The sequence below is a fragment of the Chlorocebus sabaeus genome, chromosome 5 (assembly GCF_047675955.1).
Source record: "Chlorocebus sabaeus isolate Y175 chromosome 5, mChlSab1.0.hap1, whole genome shotgun sequence".
NCBI lineage: Eukaryota > Metazoa > Chordata > Mammalia > Primates > Cercopithecidae > Chlorocebus > Chlorocebus sabaeus.
The window spans coordinates 12,458,530-12,481,132 of NC_132908.1; the positions used below are offsets into that span (position 1 = coordinate 12,458,530).

The 22,603-nt window shown below is 47.0% G+C and overlaps 1 protein-coding gene across 2 annotated transcripts in view; it reads left to right on the forward strand.

Annotated features, from left to right (window-relative positions):
- Positions 1 to 2,833: 2,833 nt before the first annotated feature.
- SHISA9 (shisa family member 9) overlaps positions 2,834 to 22,603 on the forward strand; it is a 339,563-nt gene continuing 319,793 nt past the window's right edge. Inside the window, exons 1-2 of one of the 2 annotated variants that reach the window (XM_007986111.3) lie at positions 2,834 to 3,846; positions 9,718 to 13,079. In XM_007986111.3, coding sequence (XP_007984302.2) covers positions 3,161 to 3,846; positions 9,718 to 9,820 — 789 coding nt within the window. In that variant the 5' untranslated portion in view covers positions 2,834 to 3,160 and the 3' untranslated portion in view covers positions 9,821 to 13,079. Of the gene's footprint in view, positions 3,847 to 9,717; positions 13,080 to 17,879; positions 18,008 to 22,603 lie in introns of those variants that run through there. The other variant, XM_007986103.3, reaches the window with a different exon arrangement.

A 22,603-nucleotide genomic window follows, 5' to 3' on the forward strand; every position in this document is an offset into this window, starting at 1 on the left:
CAGCCACAGTGAGCCTCCTCTGAGGACCGGAGTCAAATGTCCAGGTGACATGCAATATTTTACAGAGATTGGAAGCAGATTTTGAAATGGACTTTTCTGTCCAGATTGTGTCTCTTTTTTCTGAAGTATTTTTTAAAATCAAATTTACAAGTACCTTAAAACTCCCAACCCTTGCAGAAAGGCATCTGTGACCTACTGTTCTCCCATGTCCCTGGTTAAACTCTGCCCTAATACCTGCTGAGTTGGAGTCACACAGAGTGGAGGAAGAGGCCTGGGTTAGGAGTTGGGCGTCTAAATCCAGCCCTGGTGGGACCACTGCTGGCCATGTGATCTCCCACAAAGCTCTTAACCTCTGAGCCACAGCTTCCTGGAACATAGGAAGCTCCCTGGAGGTCCCTTTCCATTTCCAATGTAGTATATAGAAAACTCCCACCCTTTATATACATAATGACAGCAGACACTCCATCATCCGTGCCCTGAGTATTCCTTTCCTCTCTCAGTTTAAGACAGAGTCTTGCATAAAATATCCTAATTAATTAATACAGCCCATGCATGTTTTTGAGTGTTTAACATGCGTAGAACTGTACCCCCCAGGCTGCACCCTCCAGCCCTGCGCACAACCCAAAAGGCTCAAATCCCTGGGGTTGCATGCAGGGCTGGAGGGTGCAGCCATGGACCGGAAAGGCAGCCCCATATGCGTGGGTTCTAGGTGCCGGGGACATGGTATGGGAGTCAAGGCCCTCTCCATTACACAGTTTACATCTCAGTGCAGGCAGACAAATGATAACGCAAATACATAACATAGTAGGCAGTAGATAGAAAGTTTGGAGTCCTATTTTATGTAGCGGCTGGAGGGCAGTTTCTGGATTCAAATTTCTTGGGTCAAATGTCAATTCTGGCACTCATTTCACAAAGCTACTTGGGCAGCTGGTTTAACTGCTTTGGGGCCCATTCTCTCCCTCTGTTGTGTGAGCCTGGTACTATTACCTAAGAGAGAGAGAGAGTTACATGAAAGCAGTCACTCGGTGGTTCAGCAAATATTTCCAGACTGTCTGCTATATGCCGGGCACTGCTCTGAGCTTCCTTGAGGAGCCGCTTTTAGAAAAAGCAAGCTTAGTGGGTATGTTTCAGGCACTGAATAAATGTCAGCTCTCATTAGCTCTCACACACCAGTGCTTGTGTTTGTAGGACTCACAAGGTGGTGGTGGGTGTGGGTTGCCAGTCATGACAGACTTTCCATACTGTCCTATTTTGGGGATCTTATAATGAATCTGGTGAATTTGGATTAAATGTGTTCATACCTTCCCCAGGTGGGTTTGGAATATGATACTCCTGGGTATGCCCTGTCAGTCCTGCTGTGTGTTTGCAAATCTTTTTTGAAACATCAAAAGGTGACTTTTGTTTTTCAAAGAGAAGGGGCGATTAGCCAAACTTCCTCTCATTTGGAGAAAACTTGCAACAGAGTCCCAATAAATCCTCCCACGCTTTCTCAATTCGGGGGACCCTAGTAAACCATTGTACATGTCGCCCAACTTTTCGTTCTCTGAAGGTGCCCTGAGAAGCCCTTGACTGCAGCCAAGTGGAGAGGAGGGTTGTGGAAACATTATCTCCTTGCAAATCGCCTAGCAGCCTGCAAAGTGTATACTTAGTTAATGCAATTAAAAAACAAAACGTCGGGGCGTGGGGAGATCTAAATTTGGTGTAGCAGCTTTGGTGCAAATCCTGTTTTGGGGCTACTGGAGTCAAATTCAAGCAGAGGAGAGAAAGAGGTGGGAGAAATGAGAGAGGGCCTCCGGGGAGCTGGAATTCGCTAGGAGAGAGAGGGCAGATTTGAAAACACAGAGGAGACGGGAGGCTGGAAGCCGAGGAAGCAAGGCAGAGCTCTGCAGCCCCCGGTGAGGATTTCCGGGGGGATCCGTGGGGACAGGGGACAGCCAGCTCCGGAGACCGATGCGCGGGCTCTAGGTCCGGGAGGGTGGCTGAGGCTGGGTGCCCAGGCCTTGCGCTGCGCCAGATCCGGGAGCGCAGAGGCGGCGCCGCGGTGTGCCCTCCTGTGGAGCGCAGAGAACGCTGCGGGGGCGAAGAGGGACAGAAAGCGGCAGGTTCGAGGGGCTGGGGGACTTCCAAGGAAAGACCTTCCAGGACACGCCATAGCCTCGGCCTTGTTCCGCTGTCCTCTTACCCCCGACCTTCTTTGATGAGTTCGTCCCAAGCCCCTCTCCCCGGAGGGTGCTTATCCCCGGCCCAGGGGCTTGCCACCTGTCCTTCCCAGCTCCGCCTGGGTCCTTGCGTGGGCCCAGGGAGTTGAGCCATGCGGGTTCCGCGCGCAGGTCTGGAGGGCGCAGCCGGGAAGGGCAAGGCGGCCCCGCACGCCTGGGAGGGGCGATCCTAACCAGACTGCACCCAGTCTGTCTTGGAGTGAAAGCCACGTAGTCTGTCCCCATCCTCTCCGAGTCATCCTTTCCCTGATGGACAGATTTCGGCCGCCGCTCCTGCGCACGCACCAGTGAAAAAGCTACGAGCTGAGCCGCCTCTGCGCTCTGGACAGGGCTGAGCCGCGCCTCCTACCCAGAGAGGGCGCGGGAGGTCCCGCCGCGGTTCTCCACCTGCCGGGAAATCCGAGCGGCTCCTCTAGCCTCGGCGGCTGCCGAACTCGCTCCTCCCCGCCCGCTCTCCTGGCTCAGCTCTGCACGCCCCTCAGCTAGCTCCCGCTCGTGTCACCTCTCCCTGCGCCCCCGCCCCTCCAGAGCTCGCGCCCGCCCCCCCCCCACCCGCGCCTCCTCTGCCCGCCCTCCTCCCCCTACCCCTCCCCCTTCCCTCCTGCCCTCCCTTCATTCCACAAGTGTCGCTTCGCTCTCTCAGCGCACTTGGCGAGCTGGAGAGGTGAGAGGGATACTGCGAGAGGGCTCGGGGCGGCCAGTCCGGGGCCGCCGGCCAAGGCTAGGCGCTGCCAGCCCGATTCTCCCCTGCTCTCCGCCCCCGCCTCCCCCAGTGGCCGGCCGGACCTGCACCCCGAGCTTGCCCCCGCTCATCCTCCCCCCGCCCGGCCGGGCGCGCTCCTCCCCGGCCAGCCCCTCGGCGCGCGGCGCGCTGGAGGCGAACGCGGGCTGAGCCGAGCGCAGTGGCCGCCGACCACCGAGCGCCCCGCGCCGCTCCCTGCATGTGCGGCCCGCGGCGGCTCGCAGCCCCCGGCAGCAGCCTCGGCAGCTTCGGCCGCGCCTCGAGAGGCGGCCGCAGCGGCTCCAGCGGCGGCCGAGCGGCCGAGCACGGGCTGGGAGACACCATGCGCCGCGTCCTCCGGCTGCTCCTCGGCTGCTTCCTCACCGAGCTGTGCGCCCGTGTGTGCCGGGCGCAGGAGCGAGCGGGGCACGGGCAGCTGGCGCAACTGGGCGGCGTGTTGCTGCTGGCGGGGGGCAACCGCTCCGGGGCCGCCTCAGGAGAGGCCACCGAGGGCGCCGAGGCATCCGACGCGCCCCCGACCCGGGCGCCTACGCCGGACTTCTGCCGGGGCTACTTCGATGTCATGGGCCAGTGGGACCCGCCGTTCAACTGCAGCTCGGGCGACTTCATCTTCTGCTGCGGGACTTGTGGCTTCCGGTTCTGCTGCACGTTTAAGAAGCGGCGACTGAATCAAAGCACCTGCACCAACTACGACACGCCGCTCTGGCTCAACACCGGCAAGCCCCCCGCCCGCAAGGACGACCCCTTGCACGACCCCACCAAGGACAAGACCAACCTGATCGTCTACATCATCTGCGGGGTGGTGGCCGTCATGGTGCTCGTGGGCATCTTCACCAAGCTGGGGCTGGAGAAAGCGCACCGGCCCCAGAGGGAGCACATGTCCAGGTGGGCTGCCTCCCCTTCGCCCTCCCCTCGGGGCTTCGCTCTCCCTGCTCTCTCCTCCCCACCTTCCCCCAGGCAATGGCGCTCCCCACGGTCCCCGCTCTCCGCATCCCAGCATCTCCGCTGGGGGATGTCACCGGGAAGCCAACTTCGGCTTGGAGCGCGGAGAAGGGGCGCTGGGCTCAGCACAGGTGTGGGTCTGAGCGTGTGCGTGTGTGTGTGAGCGTGTATGTGTGTGTGACTCTGCCCCCTGGCCGCCTCCTCCCGCGGGTGATTGAGGCGGACTTGAGACACACAGCCTGGGAGCCCGTGGCCCCGAAGTCTTGGGATTTGGGGAGGGGGGTCCATGGCACCACTCGGATTTCAGGTGCTAGCCTTTTGGTAAACAGGGACAGGCGAGCCCGAAAGGGAAGGGGGGCGTGTGTGAGCCCGAGCGCGCGTATGTGAAGGAGGGAGGGTCAGAGTGAGTGCCGCCTGCAACTCGTACGACTCGCGAAAAGGAGGCGAGGGAGGTGGAGTGAGGGGAGGGCGAGAACAAAAGCCTTGCTTGGAGCGGCCGCCTCGCTTTACCACAGCTTCGCGGTCCCTGGATTTGGGACCTCAACTGCCCCCGCCCCTTTACCCACCTCGTCCATTTCTCCGGCCTCCACCTTTCCCTGCCCGGGGCCGTGGCCATCGCTGCAGATTGAGTCCCTTGCCCTGGCTGGTTTGGACTCCCGGGACCCGAGCCCCCTCCTCCCGCGCCCTCACTTCCAAGCACCCTGATTTCGTCAACTTTCGGGTTTGCCTTGTTCATTATGCAAGCCCCAGCACCAGCTAGTTGCAGCAGATGGGAGAAGGCATTGGGGGATTAATGGAGCTATTTGCCTTTTTTTTTAAGTGTCTAAATCGATTCGCAAACTCCGTAACTTTGGAGGCGGCGGACGCGGCCACTAGGAGCACTAAGCCCCCGACCGCGGGAGAGGCGGGGGTTGGCGTGAGGTCCGGGCGGGTGGGGTGGAAGGAGCGACTAGCGGCCTGCGAACAGCTGGATGGTTGGGGCATATAAGCTTTAACTGTCCCCTTTCCGAGTCTGGGCAACGAAGTCGCTGTGTTTCCCTCTACCCTCTCCCCACCCCTTCTCCTGCGCCCCCTCTGCCGGGGGCCTGTGTGTGCGCGCGCGTGTGTGCACGCGCTCCGTGTGATGCCTAAAAAATCTGAACAAAGAGACCCACCAAAAATAGGCAAAGGAACATCACCACCTCACTAGTAATTATTTTCTATTTATACGACGAGTATCCGATGAGATTTTTTTTTTTTTTTTCCGCAGAGAGAAGAGATTTTGGGGGAAGAGGTGAGGAAGTTATCGGTTTGGGTCAGCAGGGAGCTGTGGGTGGACGGTGGGGTCTTGTTGCACAGAAGTAAGCTCCGAGGGGCTTCAGAGAAACCCTGACCTACTAAAGGAGTAAAGCTCTGGCCCCGCCCACCTTCCGCAACCACTGGGTGTCCTGTCCTCAGCCCCACTGGCCGGGCCAGTCCCTGTTAATTCCCGGGGTCTGTGTTAAGATGGGGGGAGAAGTGGTCTCAGGACTGTGGCAGCGGGTGTCGCCTTGGTAGGGAAAGATTCACTCCGAGACAGGTAGGCTGCCTTGCAGATTTGGTTAACTACTGCTGAAATCTCCACCAAGCCCTGTCCTCGAGAACCAGTTCTTAAAAGAGCCCTCCGTGATGGCTGGCCGGACGGGAGGTGGGCAGGTGGGGAGAGGAGCTAACCTTTGGGCATCTATGGGAGAAAGTGATGCTATATCAGCCCTCTTTGATCTGGGCGTTGTGGTGACAGCTCTCTACTGGTTACCCAAGGGCCCAGGAAGGACCCAACTTCCTGGTCCTGCCCCTCCCCGCCACCCCGTGCAGCTCTGCTGGGGGAAAAATGAGCACAGCTGAGCGGGTTACAGCTACTTTCTTCTGCAGCTCTAGGGAGGGTATGCCTGGTGGCAGAATCTAGGGGACCCAGTCCTGGGGTACCAGAACCCCAACACAGGTCCTCCCAGTATACATTTTTGAGAATTCCAGAGTGGAGTGGAAGTGCACACTCCTGAAAAGAGAGTTGTTGGTTTTTACTAGCGGTTTCTGAGGTATGATTTTCCGCTGTAACTGCTGTTTAGTATTACCTGGAATGTTTTATAAAAAAAATCCTGTCACCAGGGGTCCCACCCTAGGCTACTTAGATCCAAATATCTAGGGAGAGACCTGAGCCTCTGTATTTTTTTTTTTCTTTTTGTATTTTTAGTAGAGATGGGGGTTTCACCATGTTGGCCAGGCTGGTTTCGAACTCCTGACCTCCAGTGATCATCCCACCTCAGCCTCCCAAAGTGCTAGGATTACAGGCATGAACTACTGTGCCCAGTTGCAGCTGCACCTTGAAAAGCTCACCAGATGATGCTAATGTGCAGCCAATCATTGTTAAGGAAAAGGAACTAACACCTGCTGAGCACTGTACAGGGAGCCAGGCACTATACTGGGGTGTGTGTGCGTGTGCAAGTAAACACTCTCTCATTTATTTCTCACAGCTACCTTATGAGACAGGAGCTATTTTAATATCCATATACATTCAAGAAAATCATGGCTCAGGTGAGGTGCTGTGTCCAAGGTCACACAGTTAGGAAATTGTGCATTATCAGTCTCCCGGTTTTAATTGTGTTTTCCCAATTAAATGTGATGTTTTCAGATTGAATAAATGTCAGGACCTGGGGCAGTGTCCTAAAATGCAGATTCTTGAGTTTGATCCACAGAGATTCTGAATCAATAAGTTCTGGGTGGGCCTGAGAAATCTTCATTTAACAATGAAGATTGTAATCCCCTAATGGCTCTGAGATAAAGTGGTCCACACTTGGGGAAACACTGGTCTTGGGTTTGGGGATATTTCACGGGGTTGAGGGATGGATAAATTAATCCAGGAGAAAGGAGAGGAGCCACTGTGACTCTCTTATTTTATTTGCATTTTCATTTTTTATTTTCTTGAGGTGGAGTCTCACTCTGTCACCTAGGCTGGAGTGCAGTGGCAGGATCTCGGCTCACTGCAACCTCCGCCTCCCAGGTTCAAGTGATTCTCCTGCCTCAGTCTTCTGAGTAGCTGGGACTACAGGTGTGCACCACCACGCCCGGCTAATTTTTTTTACTTTGTAGTAGAGACAGGGTTTTTCCTGACCTCATGTGATCCTTCCACCTCTGCCTCCCAAAGTGCTGGAATTACAGTCATGAGCCACTGTACCCTGCCGTATTTGCGTTCTGTTGCTTGTTTGTCAACGTGTGTAACCTTTCTGTGGTGCTGGGGCTGCTCCAGGTACCTGCCAAATGCATCCTGGGCTGCTTACACAGTTAATCATTTGGAGTCCCAGCTATAGCAATCGACTCAGTAGCCTTTGCCGGATCGTGCCAAGGGATGCTCCAGTGGGTGTCGACATGCCAAGCTTGGCATCAGAGAGGCTGCTATGACGCAAAGCAGCTTCCAGGTGAAATTAACCTGCCAGTCACAGCCTCTTAATTTTTGTCTGGAGCTGCAAGGGAGCCGAATGGGGGTTTGTTCTCATCCAGACTGAAAGCATATTCTCTTGAAAGACATAAAGCATCCTATTGCACCCCCATTATAAACTTTACCCCTGGTGACCCGTAAACTTGGGTTTTGCTGCAGAGGCCTCCAAGATATCAGTTTGCAGGTTCAGAGTCCTGGGCCTGTGGCCTGCTTGCTTCTGGGCTAATTAGGGCTGAGAAAAGGAGAAAGAGAATTCCAGGAAGCGGTGGGGGAAGGTTTGCATGGGATCTTGTAAGAACTGAACAAACGCCCATTCAGCAGCTGCAAGAGCAGCCACAGTCAATCACTATTGATTAGAATAAATGACTGCACATGGTAGCCAGCTATGGATATCAAACCATGTAGACATGCTTTGCTTAATCTGCAAAGTATTTCTACTTAGGTGTTTTTAAGTTTTCCTTAATTTTGTGTTGTGATAAGTTTTAAACATACAAAAAAAAAAAAAAAAAACCTTGAAAAATCACAAAATAACGTCAGTATAACCTTTATCTAGATGAGGATTTCTCAACCTTGGCACTATTGACTGGAGAATCCTGTGTTGTGCGGGGCTGTCCTGTGCTTGGCAAGATGTCTGGCGGCATCTCAGGTCTCTGCCCACTAGATGCTGGTAGCACACACTCCACATCCCAGTTGTGACAGTGAAAAATGTCTTTGGACATTGCCAAATGTTGTCTAAGGGCAAAACTGGCCCAGTTGAGAACCACTAACTTAGACTGAACAATTATTAGTATTTTGTCATAGTTGCTTTATTGCTCACACACTTTCTCCATATTTTTTTCTTTCCCTTCTCCTTCCCTCTGTCCCCCCTTCCCCCTTCTCTCCTTTCCTCCCTCTCTCCTTCCTTCCTTCTTCCCTTCCTCCTTTTCCTCCTTCCCTCTCTCCATCCCTCCATCCCCTCTTCCCCCTTCCCTCCCTCACTCCTTCCTCTGTCCCTCCCTCCCTCCCTCCCTCCCTCCCTCCCTTCCTTCCTTCCTTCCTTCCTTCCTTCCTTCCTTCCTTCCTTCCTTCCTTCCTTCCTCCTTTCTTTCCTCTATTCCTTCCTTCTTCCCTTCCTCCCCTCCTTCCTTCTGTCTTCTTCCCTTCCTCCTTCTTTCCTTCTTTTTTCCTTCCTCCCTTCTCCCTTCCCTTTTCTCCCTTCTCTTTCTTTCCTTCCCCTCCCGTCTTCTCATCTTCTTCGCTTCCTCATTTTCTTCCTTCCCTCTTCCCCTCCCTCCCTTTCTTCTTTCTTTCTTGGCTGAAACATGTGAAAATAAGTTGCAGACATGACACTTAGTCCCTTATATCTCAGCATGGGGCTTTCCTGAGAGCAAGGACATTCTCCTACACAGCACAATTCCATTATCATACCCAGGAAAAAGAAGAAAAATCCCATAATATTATCAGACATCCAGTCATTTAAAAATTTCTCACTTGCACACACAAAAAAATGTCATTTAGAGCTTGGTTTTGCACATCAGGACCCGGCTCATTGTATTTGGCTGTGAAATCTCTTTAGTCTCTATTATGCCTGGTGTTTTAAAACCAAGTGAGACTCAGTTGCCAACATTTAAAAACTGGGAGATTTCATGCAGGAATCCACATTCCTGATTTCTCCTGAGAACTCGGTGGGTCTGGTGACATTGGATCTGCATTTTCACACAGCAGCTATTGGTTGCCACTGAGTGATGACTGCCCCCTTCAGGAAGCTCTTGGGTTCATCTCAGTCACCACCTCCACCCAATTCACTCCGTTTTGTTAACTGCAGCCCCTAGAGAGTCAGTCAAGTTGGTCTGAATAGCGCAGACTGCAGTCAGATGGCCTGAGATTCCATCTCAGCTCAGCCACTTAATAGCTGTGTGACCTTGGGAAGGTTGCTTCACCTCTCTGAGTCTCAGGCTCTTGTCTGTAGGTGGAGTATTCACTGAGACAGGGCTTGGAAAACAATGAGCACAGGATCTGTCACATGGTTAGTGCTCAGCAACAATTACCGTTTTATCACTATCCTTATTCAAATTTTCTACCTCTTGTCTACTGAAGAGAATTATGTTGTCATCTGGATCTTGTTGACTAACCCTTTCTCTGCTATATTTATTTAGCTGTGTGACATTGACCAAGTGTCCTAACCTCTCTGGACTTGCATTGGAATCTGAGTGGGAGGGGCTGGCAGGTGCAGAATAGGAGGGAGGATCTATGTGTGACTATGTTAAATACATTGCAAACTATTGGCCTAAGTGATGTTGAAAAATCCTTGTTGGTTTTGCAATTTTGCCATAAGCTTATGTGTAAATTCTCATTTAATTTCACACCCTTCCCCCATGAGGTAGGCTCTATGACAATCTGCTGTTTACGGAGGCACAGATTTCTTTCCAAGAGGATGAACCTGCCCCTGGTGAGTGGAGTGTTGGACTTCAAACCCCAACCGTCTGAGTGCATGGATCCTTGACCGCTAGGCTGCACTGCATTTGAGTGCAAATCTTCAGGAATTCCATTCTTCTGAGATCACAAAGAAGTACGTGATGCCCTGCAAACAACAGTGCATGCATCGGGGCCAGTTCAAGAAGCCACCATAAGATGAAGACTAGGAACATTTTCTGTAACGGCCCCGGCAGGCCCAGATGTCTTGGTGGAGGCGTTGGTGAGAAATGACCTTGGGGACAGAAGCACATGTTTGAAGCTCTCTACACTTGAAGCCAGTAGGGAACACATGTCATTATTTTGTCCACCTTCAAACAGAATTGGAAATCCAAGTGGCAAGTGGCAGAGCAGGATCCGGTGTGTTTTAAAAACATGCTTCAGAGGAACTGGCATCCCCTGCAAAGAAATAGCAACAAATAATGATAAATGCACCTCCTTCTCTTGCCTTTTCCCTTCCATTTTCTCTCCTGCCTCCCATCTTTCTATGCATTTGTGGTTATCCTAAGGCTTTGACCAGCTTCCCAGGCTGGAGAAGTCCATGTGTGCATGCGTCTACTGTTGGCCACGGAAAAGTTTTTATTTTTCTTTGCAGGGTGTGTTGACTTCTCTTTGCGCACTGAGTCCTTGCATTTTAAAAGCAACTTCATTGAAGTATAATTTACACAACAAAATGCACACATTGTAAGTGTATAATTTGATGAGCTTGGACAAATGTCTACACCTGTGCCACCATTACTGTAGAAAGCTCACTCATGCCCATTGCCTTTGTATTTTTGAGAAATAAATGGTGCTTCTCGTGTAAGAAGAAGTGCTCAGGAACTCTATTCAAGTGTTTAAAAGTCAACACATAGATTGGACATTGGGATACCTGGAGACTTTGAAGCAAGATACTGGAAGTCTCAGTTCTGTTTGGAAATATTGGTGTCATATATTTATCATTGTAATCGGAAAGAAAAGAGATGCACCATTTTCTTCTTGTTCCTTGGATAAGCTAAGCTCATTCCCACTTTGGAGCTGTTGCACTGGCCCTTGTGTGGCTGGTCTCTCCTCATCACCAGGGTCCCAGCTCCAATGTCATCTTTTCTGAGAAGCTGTCCCTGACCAGGCTTAGTTGCTTCCCACCCCAGCCTGACACATTCCAGCCTATCACCTAGTCAGTGTTATTTGCTTCATTTTTACATTATGGTCTAAAATTAACTTGCTAATTTACTGGTGTACTAGTTTATTATCTGTCTCCTTCCATTATTCTTTTCCTTTCTTTCTTTCTTTTTTTTTTTTTTTAAGAGCCAGAGTTGTACTATGTCACCCAGGCTGGAGTGCAGTGATGCGATCTTGGCTCGCTGCAATCTCTGTCTCCCAGGTTCAAGCGATTCTTCTGCCTCCGCCTCCCGAGTAGCTGGGACTACAGTCACCCACCACGACGCCAGGCTAATTTTTATATTTTTATTAAAGACAGGGTTTCACCATGTTGGCCAGGCTGGTCTTGAACTCTTGACCTTAAGTGATCCACCCGCCTCAGCCTCCCAAAGTGCTGGGATTACAGGCATGCATCACTGCACCTGGCCCTTTTATTATCTTTCATAGTAAGACACACAGGGACCACAATTGTCTCTTCTACTCCATGGTTGGATTCTGAGTGCCTAGTTCAGTACTTGGCAAGTAAGAGTTCTGCATTTGATATCCTGGTTTACCTGGCATAACAGAATATCTCCAAATTCATTCATTCATTCATTCATTCATTCATTCATTCAATAGGTCTTTACTGAACATCTAACTTATGCCCAGCACTGTCCTGACAGATATGAGAGAACTGTGAATAGTACAAAAGCAATCCCTGCCCTTGCAGAGCTAACAGCCAAATATCAGGAGACAGATAACACACAAGGAAATGTACAAGAAAGTTGAGCCAGCACTTGTGTAAGTACTGGTTCTAGTACTAGCTTTCATAAGAAAGTACTGGTTCTAGTACTAGCTTTCAGTACTCTCTTGTGAAATGTTCAATATTCAGTCATTTCAACCTCAAAAATAGCAACATAATTATGTTGAAACATAATTGTTTGTTTAAAGCAACAGTTATGTAGAAACATAATTGTCCTGAACTGGGTGGAAGGCTATCAAGAAAAAGTGTAGCTGCTGCTTCAGGTAACTGCAAGAGACAGAGTTCTCTAGAGAAACAGTACAAATATACGAAGAGATTCATTATAAGGAATTGGCAAGTCCAAAATCTCCAGAGCCTTTGTTCTTGTACAAGTCTGAAGGCCGACAGGCAGGAGAATTCTCTCTTTTTGGGGGAAAGGTCAGCGTTTTGTTCTTTTCAGGCCTTCAGATGATTGGATGAGGTCCACTCGCATTAGAAGGGCAATCTGTCTTACTGGCATTAGAATGCAACCTGTTTTACTCAGCTCACTCATTTAAATGTTAATCTAATCCAAGAGCACCCTCACAGAAACACCCAGAATAATGTTTGATCAAATATCTGGGCACCTCACGTCCCAGTCATGTTGACACATGACACTAACCATCCCAGTACCCTTAGGGTCTTGTCACTTGGAGTGTGGCCTGCGAACCAGCAGCATTTTTATCACCTGGGAGCTTGGGCAGAATCTCAGGCCCCACCTCCTGCTCACTGAATCAGAATCTGCATTTTAACAAGATCCCCAGGTGATCTGGATGCATCTTAACATCTGAGAAGCACTCAAACTATGTGCCACAAACAAACGCTAAATTCTTAGGCATTTGTGTGGCTTGGAACACATAGTTGGTTATTTCTACTGTCTAATTCATTACATTTTTTCAGCACATCCCTGTCTATAGAATGCTTTTTGTATGCACCCCAATATATGCACATTTATAAGCATGTACATGAACCCATGGACAATGATGAGGTACATTATGAAGCATACGTAAGGACAGAAATTTAAAACCAAGCTTGAGGGTGAAATAAATATTATTTGAAAATCTGTTGCTAATTGTGATGACTTCATACTATCATTAGTTACTATCTCAATGCATAATGTACACTGAAGGGTGAAGTTTATCATTAATAAAAAAAAATCTAGATTTGAACCATTCCTCCTGAGCATTTTCATTATTTTTATCTGACTTTGTTTTGATCTCAATAGACCGTCATTGTTTTAACCTTGTGAGAAGCTTTTGAAGAGAAGGGGAGGGGAGTCCAGTTTAGTGTTTCTTTGTGCTTGCATGATCAGTGCTATCTTCAGGCTGTGGTTTTTGTTAAGAAGGGGGCGTTTTTAAACCACATGTCTGCTTCGTGATGGTTAGCCAAGTCAAAAGTATCAGGTTGGTGCAAAAGTAATTGCAGTTTTTGCCATTAATTTCAATGTCAAAAACTGCAATTACTTTTGCCCCAAGCTAATAAATAATTTAATCTGTGCATACCCTTTGGGAGCACATATAATTGCCATACAGGTAGCACATCCCAGCGATGGGACCGCTAGTGGTCACCTTCCTTGGTCCAAGGTTCCTGATTCCTGCTGTCTTACACGGGCCTTCTGGGAGTGGGCGCCAGCATCAGTACACATAAGACCATACAGAAAAGTTCTGACATTTCCTTCCCCCATACCAAATCGGTTTATGCAGTCTCTGGAGTGAGCGAGCCGCACTTTAAAGACTCTTTGTCCAGGAAATGAAGGCTCCTAAGACTCCTCATCTCTGCTACATGCTCTAGGAAGGGCTACCCTGGGGGAAAAGTGTCCTTGGGCTTTTGGGCTGATATTTCACAAATTTTGGTACTCAAGAGAAACCCAGGGTATCTGCGGATTGGCAGAACTGACCAAGTTTACAGTAGCCATTCTGATTACATACTTTGTTATCCTTTCGAAAGCCTGAATAGTTTGGGAGTTTTGGGGCTCGGCAGAGTGCGGGACTCCTTAGAACATCCGACAAAAGTGATGGCTTCTTACTTGAGAAAAATGCGCAAAATTTCCATCCAGTTTCAGAGGATTCAGCGATCCCCTGAAGCTCAGCATGAAGAGCTGTTTGAAAGTGAAAAAGGCAAGTTAGGTTTGGAAGGCCTCTGTCTTTTGTCTCAAAACTTTCTTTCCCTGCAGCCCCGTTGAGTTTCAGACCCTGCTTATTGCATGGAGTTCAGAAGGAGCCCAAACTTTGATTTCAAAGACATTCAGGATTGCATCTCCTACCAATCCCCGCACTGCTTAGTGAGTTCAATGTGGGCAGTATTTCACTCTGTGAAATGGGTTATGCTGGTGGACACCGTGTCACGCGCTCCTTCTCGTCGGCCCTCTTCCAGTTTCATTGGCTTTCTTGCTTGTTCTCCGATTATCTCAGCTCTTTTCTGCCTCAGGGCCTTTGCACTTGCTGTTCTCTCAGCCTGGAATGCTCTTCCCATCATCTTCATGTGACCAGCTCCTCGCTGTTCAAGGCCCATCTCCAGTGTCACCCCCTCACAGTGGCATTTCCTGATTTACACTGCACCTCTCCCTCCTATTTATTTGTAACTTAAAAAAAGTATACAGTTCACTGTTTTTGGTATATTTTAAAAGTATACTTTAAAAAATATAGTATGCAATTCAGTGGTTTTTAAAATATACATTGGTGTAAAAGTAATTGTGGTTTTTGTCATTACTTCTTTTTCTTGGGGGCGGGGGGCAGGGACTGAGTTTCACTCTTGTTGCCCAGCCTGGAGTGCAGTGGTGTGATCTTGGTTCACTGCAATCTTCACCTCCTGGGTTCAAGCGATTCTCCTGACTCATCCTCCTGAGTAGCTGGGATTACAGGCGCGCACCACCACGCCCAGCTAATTATTGTATTTTAAGTAGAGACGGGGTTTCACCATGTTGGCCAGGCTGGTCTTGAAATCCTGACCTCAGGTGATCCACCCATCTCGGCCTCCCAAAGTGCTGGGATTACAGATGTGAGCCACTGCAACCAGCCCATTTTTGTCATTACTTCTAAAGGCAAAAGTTGCAATTCTTTTTGCACCAGCCTAATACTTACAACATTGTGCCACCATCATCACTACTTACTCCCAGTCCAGTATCTAATTCTAATGAGGTTTTCATCACCCTAAAAAGAAATCCATATCCATTAGCAGTCACTTTCCTCTCCCCTCCCCGTGTCCCCTGGCAACCACGAATCTACTTTCCATCTTTATGGATTTGCCTATTCTGGACATTGGATATCAATGGAATCATACAATGTGTGGCCTTTTGTGTCTGGCCTCTTTCACGGGGAATAATGTTTTCAAGATTCATTCACGTTGTAGCAGATATTAGTGCTTCATTTCTTTGTATGGCCAGAGAGTATTCCATTTCCTGTAACACATCTCATGTGTCCATTCATCAGCTGACAGCCATTTGGGTTGCTTCCACTTGTTGGCTATTGTGGAAATTGGTGCTGTGTCCTAGGTTCTCTTGATCACATTGCTCTTATTTATTTGATTTGCAGCCCTTGTTTGTTTGTTTGTTTGTTTGTTTTTGAGACGGAGTCTTGCTCTATCGCCCAGGCTGGAATGCAATGGCATGATCTCAGCTCACTGCAACCTCTGCCTTCCGGGTTCAAGTGATTCTCCTGCCTCAGACTCCTGAGTAGCTGGGACTACAGGCACCCACCACCACGCCTGGCTAATTTTTGTATTTTTAGTACAGATAGGGTTTCACCATGTTGCTCAGGCTTGTCTCGAACTCCTGACCTTGTGATCCGCCCTCGGCCTCCCAAAGTGCTGGGATTACAGGCATGAACCACCGCGCCTGGTTGTTTATCTACTTAACATGTTTATTATTATTATTTTTTAAAATCTTCTATAGAATATAAGCTCAAGGAAGGCAGCAACCTTGTTCATCTTGGGCACTGCTGTATCTTCAGGGCCTTATATAGTGCATGGCACATAGTAGTTGATAAATATTTGTTAAAACAGTGAAAGAATGAGAGCTGTTGTTATTCTCTTGTCTCTTAGTGGACTCAATCTTTTCCTCTCGTTCATGTGGGGCTCTTGCTGTGTTGGCTTCTCACAGTGCGGCTGTTGTGAGAAGCGTGTGCACTAGTCTGCCTAAAGTCCCTCTGTAACCCCTTTCTCACTGCTGAGATGTCTTCTCACCAGCTATAGTTCTTACCCCATCATTCCATTGCCCGGTGATTGACAATTCCCCCATGCTCGGGGTCTCTGTGGCCTTAGCACAGTCTCAAATTTGAATGTGTAGCAGATACTCACAGACTGCTGGGCTAACTCCACCCCTGGAGTTTCTGACTCAGGAGGGCTGGATGGATCTGAAAATTTGCATCTTAACAAGTTCCCAGGCGACACTGCCAGGACACTGACACCGTTGATAGGCAGACTGTTGTTTGAGAATCGCTGCTGTAGTGCGGTAAATTCCAGCAGACGGGCTGGGCCTGCTGAATTCTTGGGTGGTCTGTGTGGGTTTCCCCCAAACAGTCCCTCTTCCTACACTGTTTCCCAGTGTGTGGGCTCAGAGGACTCTGGCCAGCTAAGGGCATGGGGGTATATCCTCAAACACGGCAATACTACTTATGGGTTTACACTCTGGAGAACTTCTCTGCAGTACAGAGGAGGCTGGTATGAAGATGTTTATTGGCCAGCTGCAGTGGCCTGTGCTTGTAATCCCAACACTTTGGGAGGTGGAGGTGGGAGGATCACTTGAGGCCAGGAGTTTGGAACCAGCCTGGTCAACATAGTAAGACCCTGAGACCACATTTCTGCAAAAGAAAACAAATTAGCTGGGCATGGTGGCACGTGCCTGTGGTCCCAGTTATTCAGGAGGCTGAGGTGGGAGGATCACTTGTGTCCAGGAGTTTGAGGCTGCTGTGAGCCATGATCACACCATTGCACTCCAGCCTGGGTGACAGAGCAAGACCCTATCTGAAGAAAAAAAGAGAGATGTTTATTGCAGTGTTGTTTATCGGGGCTGGGGAGTTGGTGACCATCTAGATGGCCGTAATTATGGAAATGACAAATAGGGCTGATAGTCTGCAGGTTTGCAATGATGGCAGCTGTTTGGAGCTGCCATCCATTCTGATGGGTTTCAAATGGGCCAGTTCCTCCACCGTACTAATTGCTGCATATGAAGACTCATTCCGGCAGGTAAGTGAAACGTGGGGATTGCATGTGACAGAATATTGTGCAGCGGTTGCAAGGGATGAAAGTGATTCACATTCAGCAATATGGCTAACGCTCGCGTGTGAATGAAGGAAGAAACGGAATGAGGTTTCTGGTAAAACACTGTTTATGTAAAAGACACACGCATATACAATAATACCTACAAAAATATGCTATATCTTTCAAGGATATTCATATAATCCAGATAAACATATGATGGAGAGTAAAGAGAAAAAATGTGTTGGTAGGTCTGATCTTAGGTGCGATATCTGTTTGGCAGCTCTCTGGTCTGTTCTATGTATGAACGCTGAGGTGTTTTTTTTGCTAAGTTTCCATCTAATCATGAAGATCACTGTCATAGGCTGAATTGTGTCTCCATCCCCCTACACACTCCAAAAACACTCAGGCTCAAATTCCTGTGCCACAAGTTACTGGCTCTGTGACCTTGAGCAGGTCGACTCACCTTTCTGAGCCTTTGTTTACTCATCTGCAAGGAGTAATAATCCTCATAATGTGTTTTGTGCTGCTTTGTTTAGTTAAGACATGTAATGCGATTAGCACGGTGCCTGGCTTATGGCAAATAATAAATGTTATCTACTGTTACTAATACTGGGCCATTGCTGTACATGAAGGGTTTGTATCTAGTGTCAGATATAAAGAGAGAACTAAATCTATGGAGTGCAGACACATTACATGTATTCATCATTTAATCCTCTTAAAAACTCCGTGGGGTAGATAGTCCTGTTATTACACGGCTGCTGTGAGAAGCATGTGCACTAATCTGTGTAAAGTCCCTACGTACCCTCTAATTACAGTGATTTTATTTACTTAGGTTTTTCTTGACTCCACCTCTAACTAGAATGGTGGCTTCATGGAGTAACCTGCCTTGCCATTTGTTCACAACTGTATTACTCGGCGCATAGCAGCTGCCAATCATTGTGTTTTGAATGAACAGATTTAAATTCTTTCTTCTTTCAGGGCCCTTGCGGATGTCATGAGGCCACAGGGCCACTGCAACACTGATCACATGGAGAGAGACCTAAACATCGTTGTCCACGTCCAGCATTATGAGAACATGGACACGAGAACCCCCATAAATAATCTTCGTAAGTACAGCTGCACGAACCATTTCCAGTCCCCTGTGGTGACCTGAGCAGTGCTCACATTGCCAGATTTCATGGAGTGTGCTTGGGTTAGTTAAGAGCTCTTTGTGGGCAGGTTAGAAGCTTTCTTTCATCTCTTTTGGATGAAGCTGAATTTGGCATCATCAGATGTCACTTGGTTGCTTTCTTTGTTAAATGGCCATCCACTTGGTTGGTTTCACATGATTGGTTCTTTTGGCTAGTAGACGGCTTGATTGATTCATCTTGATTGATCTATTAACTAGATTAGTGGACCTCTTAGTTGTTTCATCATGGTTGAGTACTTAGTTAACCAATGAATTATTGGGTTGGTTCATTTTAGCTAGTCAATCTGTTAGCCAATGGTCTACTCGCTTATACGTCTGCCACGTGAGGTGGGCCAGTTGTGACTTCTAGGTTTCATGCTGTTTTCAATGATGAAATACTAGTGCAGAAGAATTATGTCTATTATTTGTAAAGCTAGAATTTCATAAAAACAACCCACAAAATATTCTGTGTGTAGGGGGTGCAGGGAGTGGCTATTGAATTTTGGTCCTGTTAATTTGAGGTTCCTCTGTATGATTCAACAGCAGCAAATTCGTTTCCATTGTTCTGCCAGGGGAAAAAAAACTGTGTTTGCTATTGTGTTTCAATAGGTATTTTTCACAGAGCATGATTGGGGATCTTGGTATACTCCCTAAGATTTTCTTTCCTTTCAAAGGTCTGTATATACAATATACATCATGGAGCTGATGCTCTGACCTATGAGACTGGAGAAAAACTAAGATTGTTTAGTTTTTGGCAATAATGTACTACTGTGGTTACCCCAGTAATTATATGTTTTCAGGTAACCCCCACATTAAAGTGATGTGGAGGGTTTGGTTTAAAATAACAAAAGCCAGACAATTTACAGGATGCATTTAGTTGTGGCTGGAGGTTCCTGAAAACAGAAACAATTCTAGTGTTGCACATTTTTACAGACTGGGTCGTCTTTGCTGAGGCTCAACTAGGAGTTGCCTGGGTGTTTTATTTGCTGAATCATAGTTTTGGACTATTTGGTTGCAAATTCTTATGCTCAGTGGGTAGCGGAAGAAGCCTGTGGAATTTGACCTAGGCAATGTGAATTCTCTGATTCTGCCTAGCGATGATTTTTCATGGTTTGGAAATTGTTGTAGTGTGTTAGTAAAGTCAATGTTTGCACGGTTGAAAAATAGGCCACCAAGCAGAATGTCTTAGGTTTAAATATATTAAATAATTTAACATGATTAGTGAACTGGATCACAAAATAGTATGAGAAATAGCAACATTTTAGAGAAAAATACACCAGCAAATGGAAGTTTTATGATCAAATCCCATAGCCCCCAAAGATATGGTAAATGGCATCAATTCTGGCATGGCAACTGCTGTGTCTGATTTCTGACTTTAATGGAAGTAAGCACATTTTCTTTCAATAGGCACCGGGAAATGAGTTGAACCTAGTCGTGTGCGTGGGTCCTAAACATCATATATAAATGAACATGATCACGGAGCAGAGAAATTGAAAGGGTGTTGAGTCCTTGGCTGTAAAAGGTGATTGCTAACAGATTTTTCCCTTGAAGTTCCAATCTCTAGGATGATTTTGAATCAGCACTCAAATGAAATAACAAACTCACTGAAGTCACCTAAGTTTCATCATTCCGTCAGGTGGGCGGGAAGCCTTTTCATTGAAAGTTGTACTGAAAATGGGTTACTGCTCAGAGATGGGTGTCCAGGGACGGAAGTCTCTTGCGCCAGTCTACTTTGGTTTATTTATGATTCTTGCTTTTGGTCTATATTTGTGCCTAAGTAATCAGTGACCTTTTTCATCAAGGGAGAAAGTGTCTCGTACTAGTCTACTGGGTAGCACTAGACTAGAGAATTCCTGGGAAGCTACAGGGGAGAATTCCAGGGGTCATGCTGCAAACACTGTATTCTTACAAGAATTGCCGCAGATGTTAATTTCTTATAATCCTTCTAGGTTGATCCAGTTCTTCTTTCCTAGCATTGTTGCGACTATCTGAATAACAAAAATAAGAGGCATGTGACCTTTTCACTGGTTTATATTAATAAGCTTGATATATATAACACATTAATTCAGTAGCTGACAGTAATAATAGATTTCCTTGTTTATCTTTTTATTGATTTACAGGAGCTACTTACATATTATAGATACAGAAAAACATTTGTATGTCCAGATGAACAGACGATTTGAGGAGTTCATTGAGAGAACAGGATGAGATGACTGATATTAATCAGTTAAGGGTTTAAGAAACCAAGCAGTCATCAGAGAACATTTTGATTGATAACGAAGTAGAAGGGAAGGTATCCAGTCTGAAAAATGGAAAATTAGACCAGCCCTTTGTGCCAGAACCAGAATGCATCCATTTAATATAAAACCCTTTCCTGGACATTATGGGATCTACAATGATTTTCCATTACACAAATTGGAAAGAATGATGCATCTCTCTGTGAAACACCAAGAAGGGCACGTCATGCTATTTTCAGTTTGTTCTTCACTGAACATCCAAGTTGCTAGATTTGACTGGGATTCACTAGTCTCAAGTTAAATGTCATTTTCATGTCTATTCAATCACCCACTCCACATTGCTTTAAGAGAATACTAATCTCCATCAATTTCTCTCTTCTTTTCTTAATATTAACCTTAGGTCTCTTTCTATTTTTTCCCTTAAGTTTTAGTCAAATGGTAAGATAATCAATAGCCAGTGTAGAGATCTGGATGTTTGGAAGGAGCGCCGTGGAGAGGGACTTGGGTGAAGGCGAACAGGGAGGAAAGAGAACATTTTTGTCAATCTTTCTACATTAATTTTCTGGGGTTGATTTTTCCTGTGATATGTTGGACTTGCCTTTTTATCTAAAGATGGATTTTTCTTCAGCGGATGCTGTTCATGTTCTTTCCAGGCATTCAGTGATATTGCCTAAAAATATTTAGTCTGATAATCAAAAGGGCCTCAACCTCTTTGATTAGCAGGATGTAGTTTCCTGTGAGATGGTGATTTTCTGCAAATGCTCCTCGGCTTCTATATAATTATCATTTGTTTTTGAAGGCACATTTTGTCCTTAAGTGCTATGAACATACCCTGCCTCCCCCACCCCGACTTTCCTGTTTGCCAGTGACACCCCTCTTCCCCTTTGGGGGTGCAGGTTGCATGTAGGTTCCATTTGGTCTTCTTAAGGATGGAAGATGTGAGTGAGGGGCCGTGGCTACAGCCTGGATCAATGTTTCTCAACTCATTTGTGTTCACAGCATATCTTTTGAAATACAGTTTTTGTTCCAAGTCGTGGGGTAGGGGGAGGGGGGAGGGATAGCATTAGCAGATATACCTAATGTAGATAACGAGTTAATGGGTGCAGCACACCAACATGGCACATGTATACATATGTAACAAACCTGCACGTTGTGCCCATGTACCTTAGAACTTAGAGTATAATAATAATAAAAAAAGAAATACGGTTTTTGTTTTGGAGTACTTTAAAAAATGCTTACAGCAGAAAGGTTGCAAAGATAGTACCCAGAAAAATGAATAAGACCTACTGTTTGATAGCACAAACAGGGTGACTACAGTCAATAGTAACTTAACTGTAAGTTTTAAAGTAACTTAAAGAGTCTTATTGGATTGTTTGTAACTGAAAGCATAGATGCTTGAGGGGATGGACACCCCATTCTCCATGATGTGCTTATTTCACATTGCATGCCTGTATCCAAGAATCTCATGTACCGTACAAATATATACACCTGCTATGTACCAGCAAACATAAAACAACAACAACAACAAAAGATAGTACACAGAGTTCCATATACTCCTCACCCACTTTCCCCAGCATCAACATTTGACATCACCAAGGTACCTTTGTCAAAACTAAGAAATCAACATGAGTACATTCCTTTTAGCTAAACTGTAGACATTGTTTGGATTCTGCTAGTTTCTTCACTAACATTCCTTTTCTGTTTCCTAGAGTCCCATCCAGGATACCACGTTGTCTTTAGTAGAGCACACTTTGATCGTAGAATTTTGGTTGTGCGGTATCGCATAGTGATGTGGTAAAGACAGAAAACAACACTAAACAAGGCAGAAGCAATTACAAAGCCTTTACTGCCACAGTGTGAAATGTGTTTTCCTAGTGTCTATAAAACATCTACATGAAATTACTCTCTTTGGGTCATTGTTGGAATGGAACCAGTTGTTGGTCTGACTGTGCTCTTGTACATGTTCACAGGACAAAAACTTGCATATCCCACACACCCTTACAACCCCTTTTTGAAACCGGGTTATGCTATGCAATAAATCCTGATGTTACATGATTTATTTTATAGCATAACCAGAGCAAGTGAGGAGATATGATGACTTGATGTTTTAGAACACAAAATCCGTCAGAAAGAGTAGGCTCCTATTCCAGCCAATCACATCCTGACTCTCCTAGGACAGTTACCAAATAGATTTACAAGGAACTCCAAAGCAGACCTACGGCTTAGTTTCTGAAGATGCTGTATAACTCATATCTAGGACCATTTATGAGTCCATATTTACCGAGGCACTTGGGATG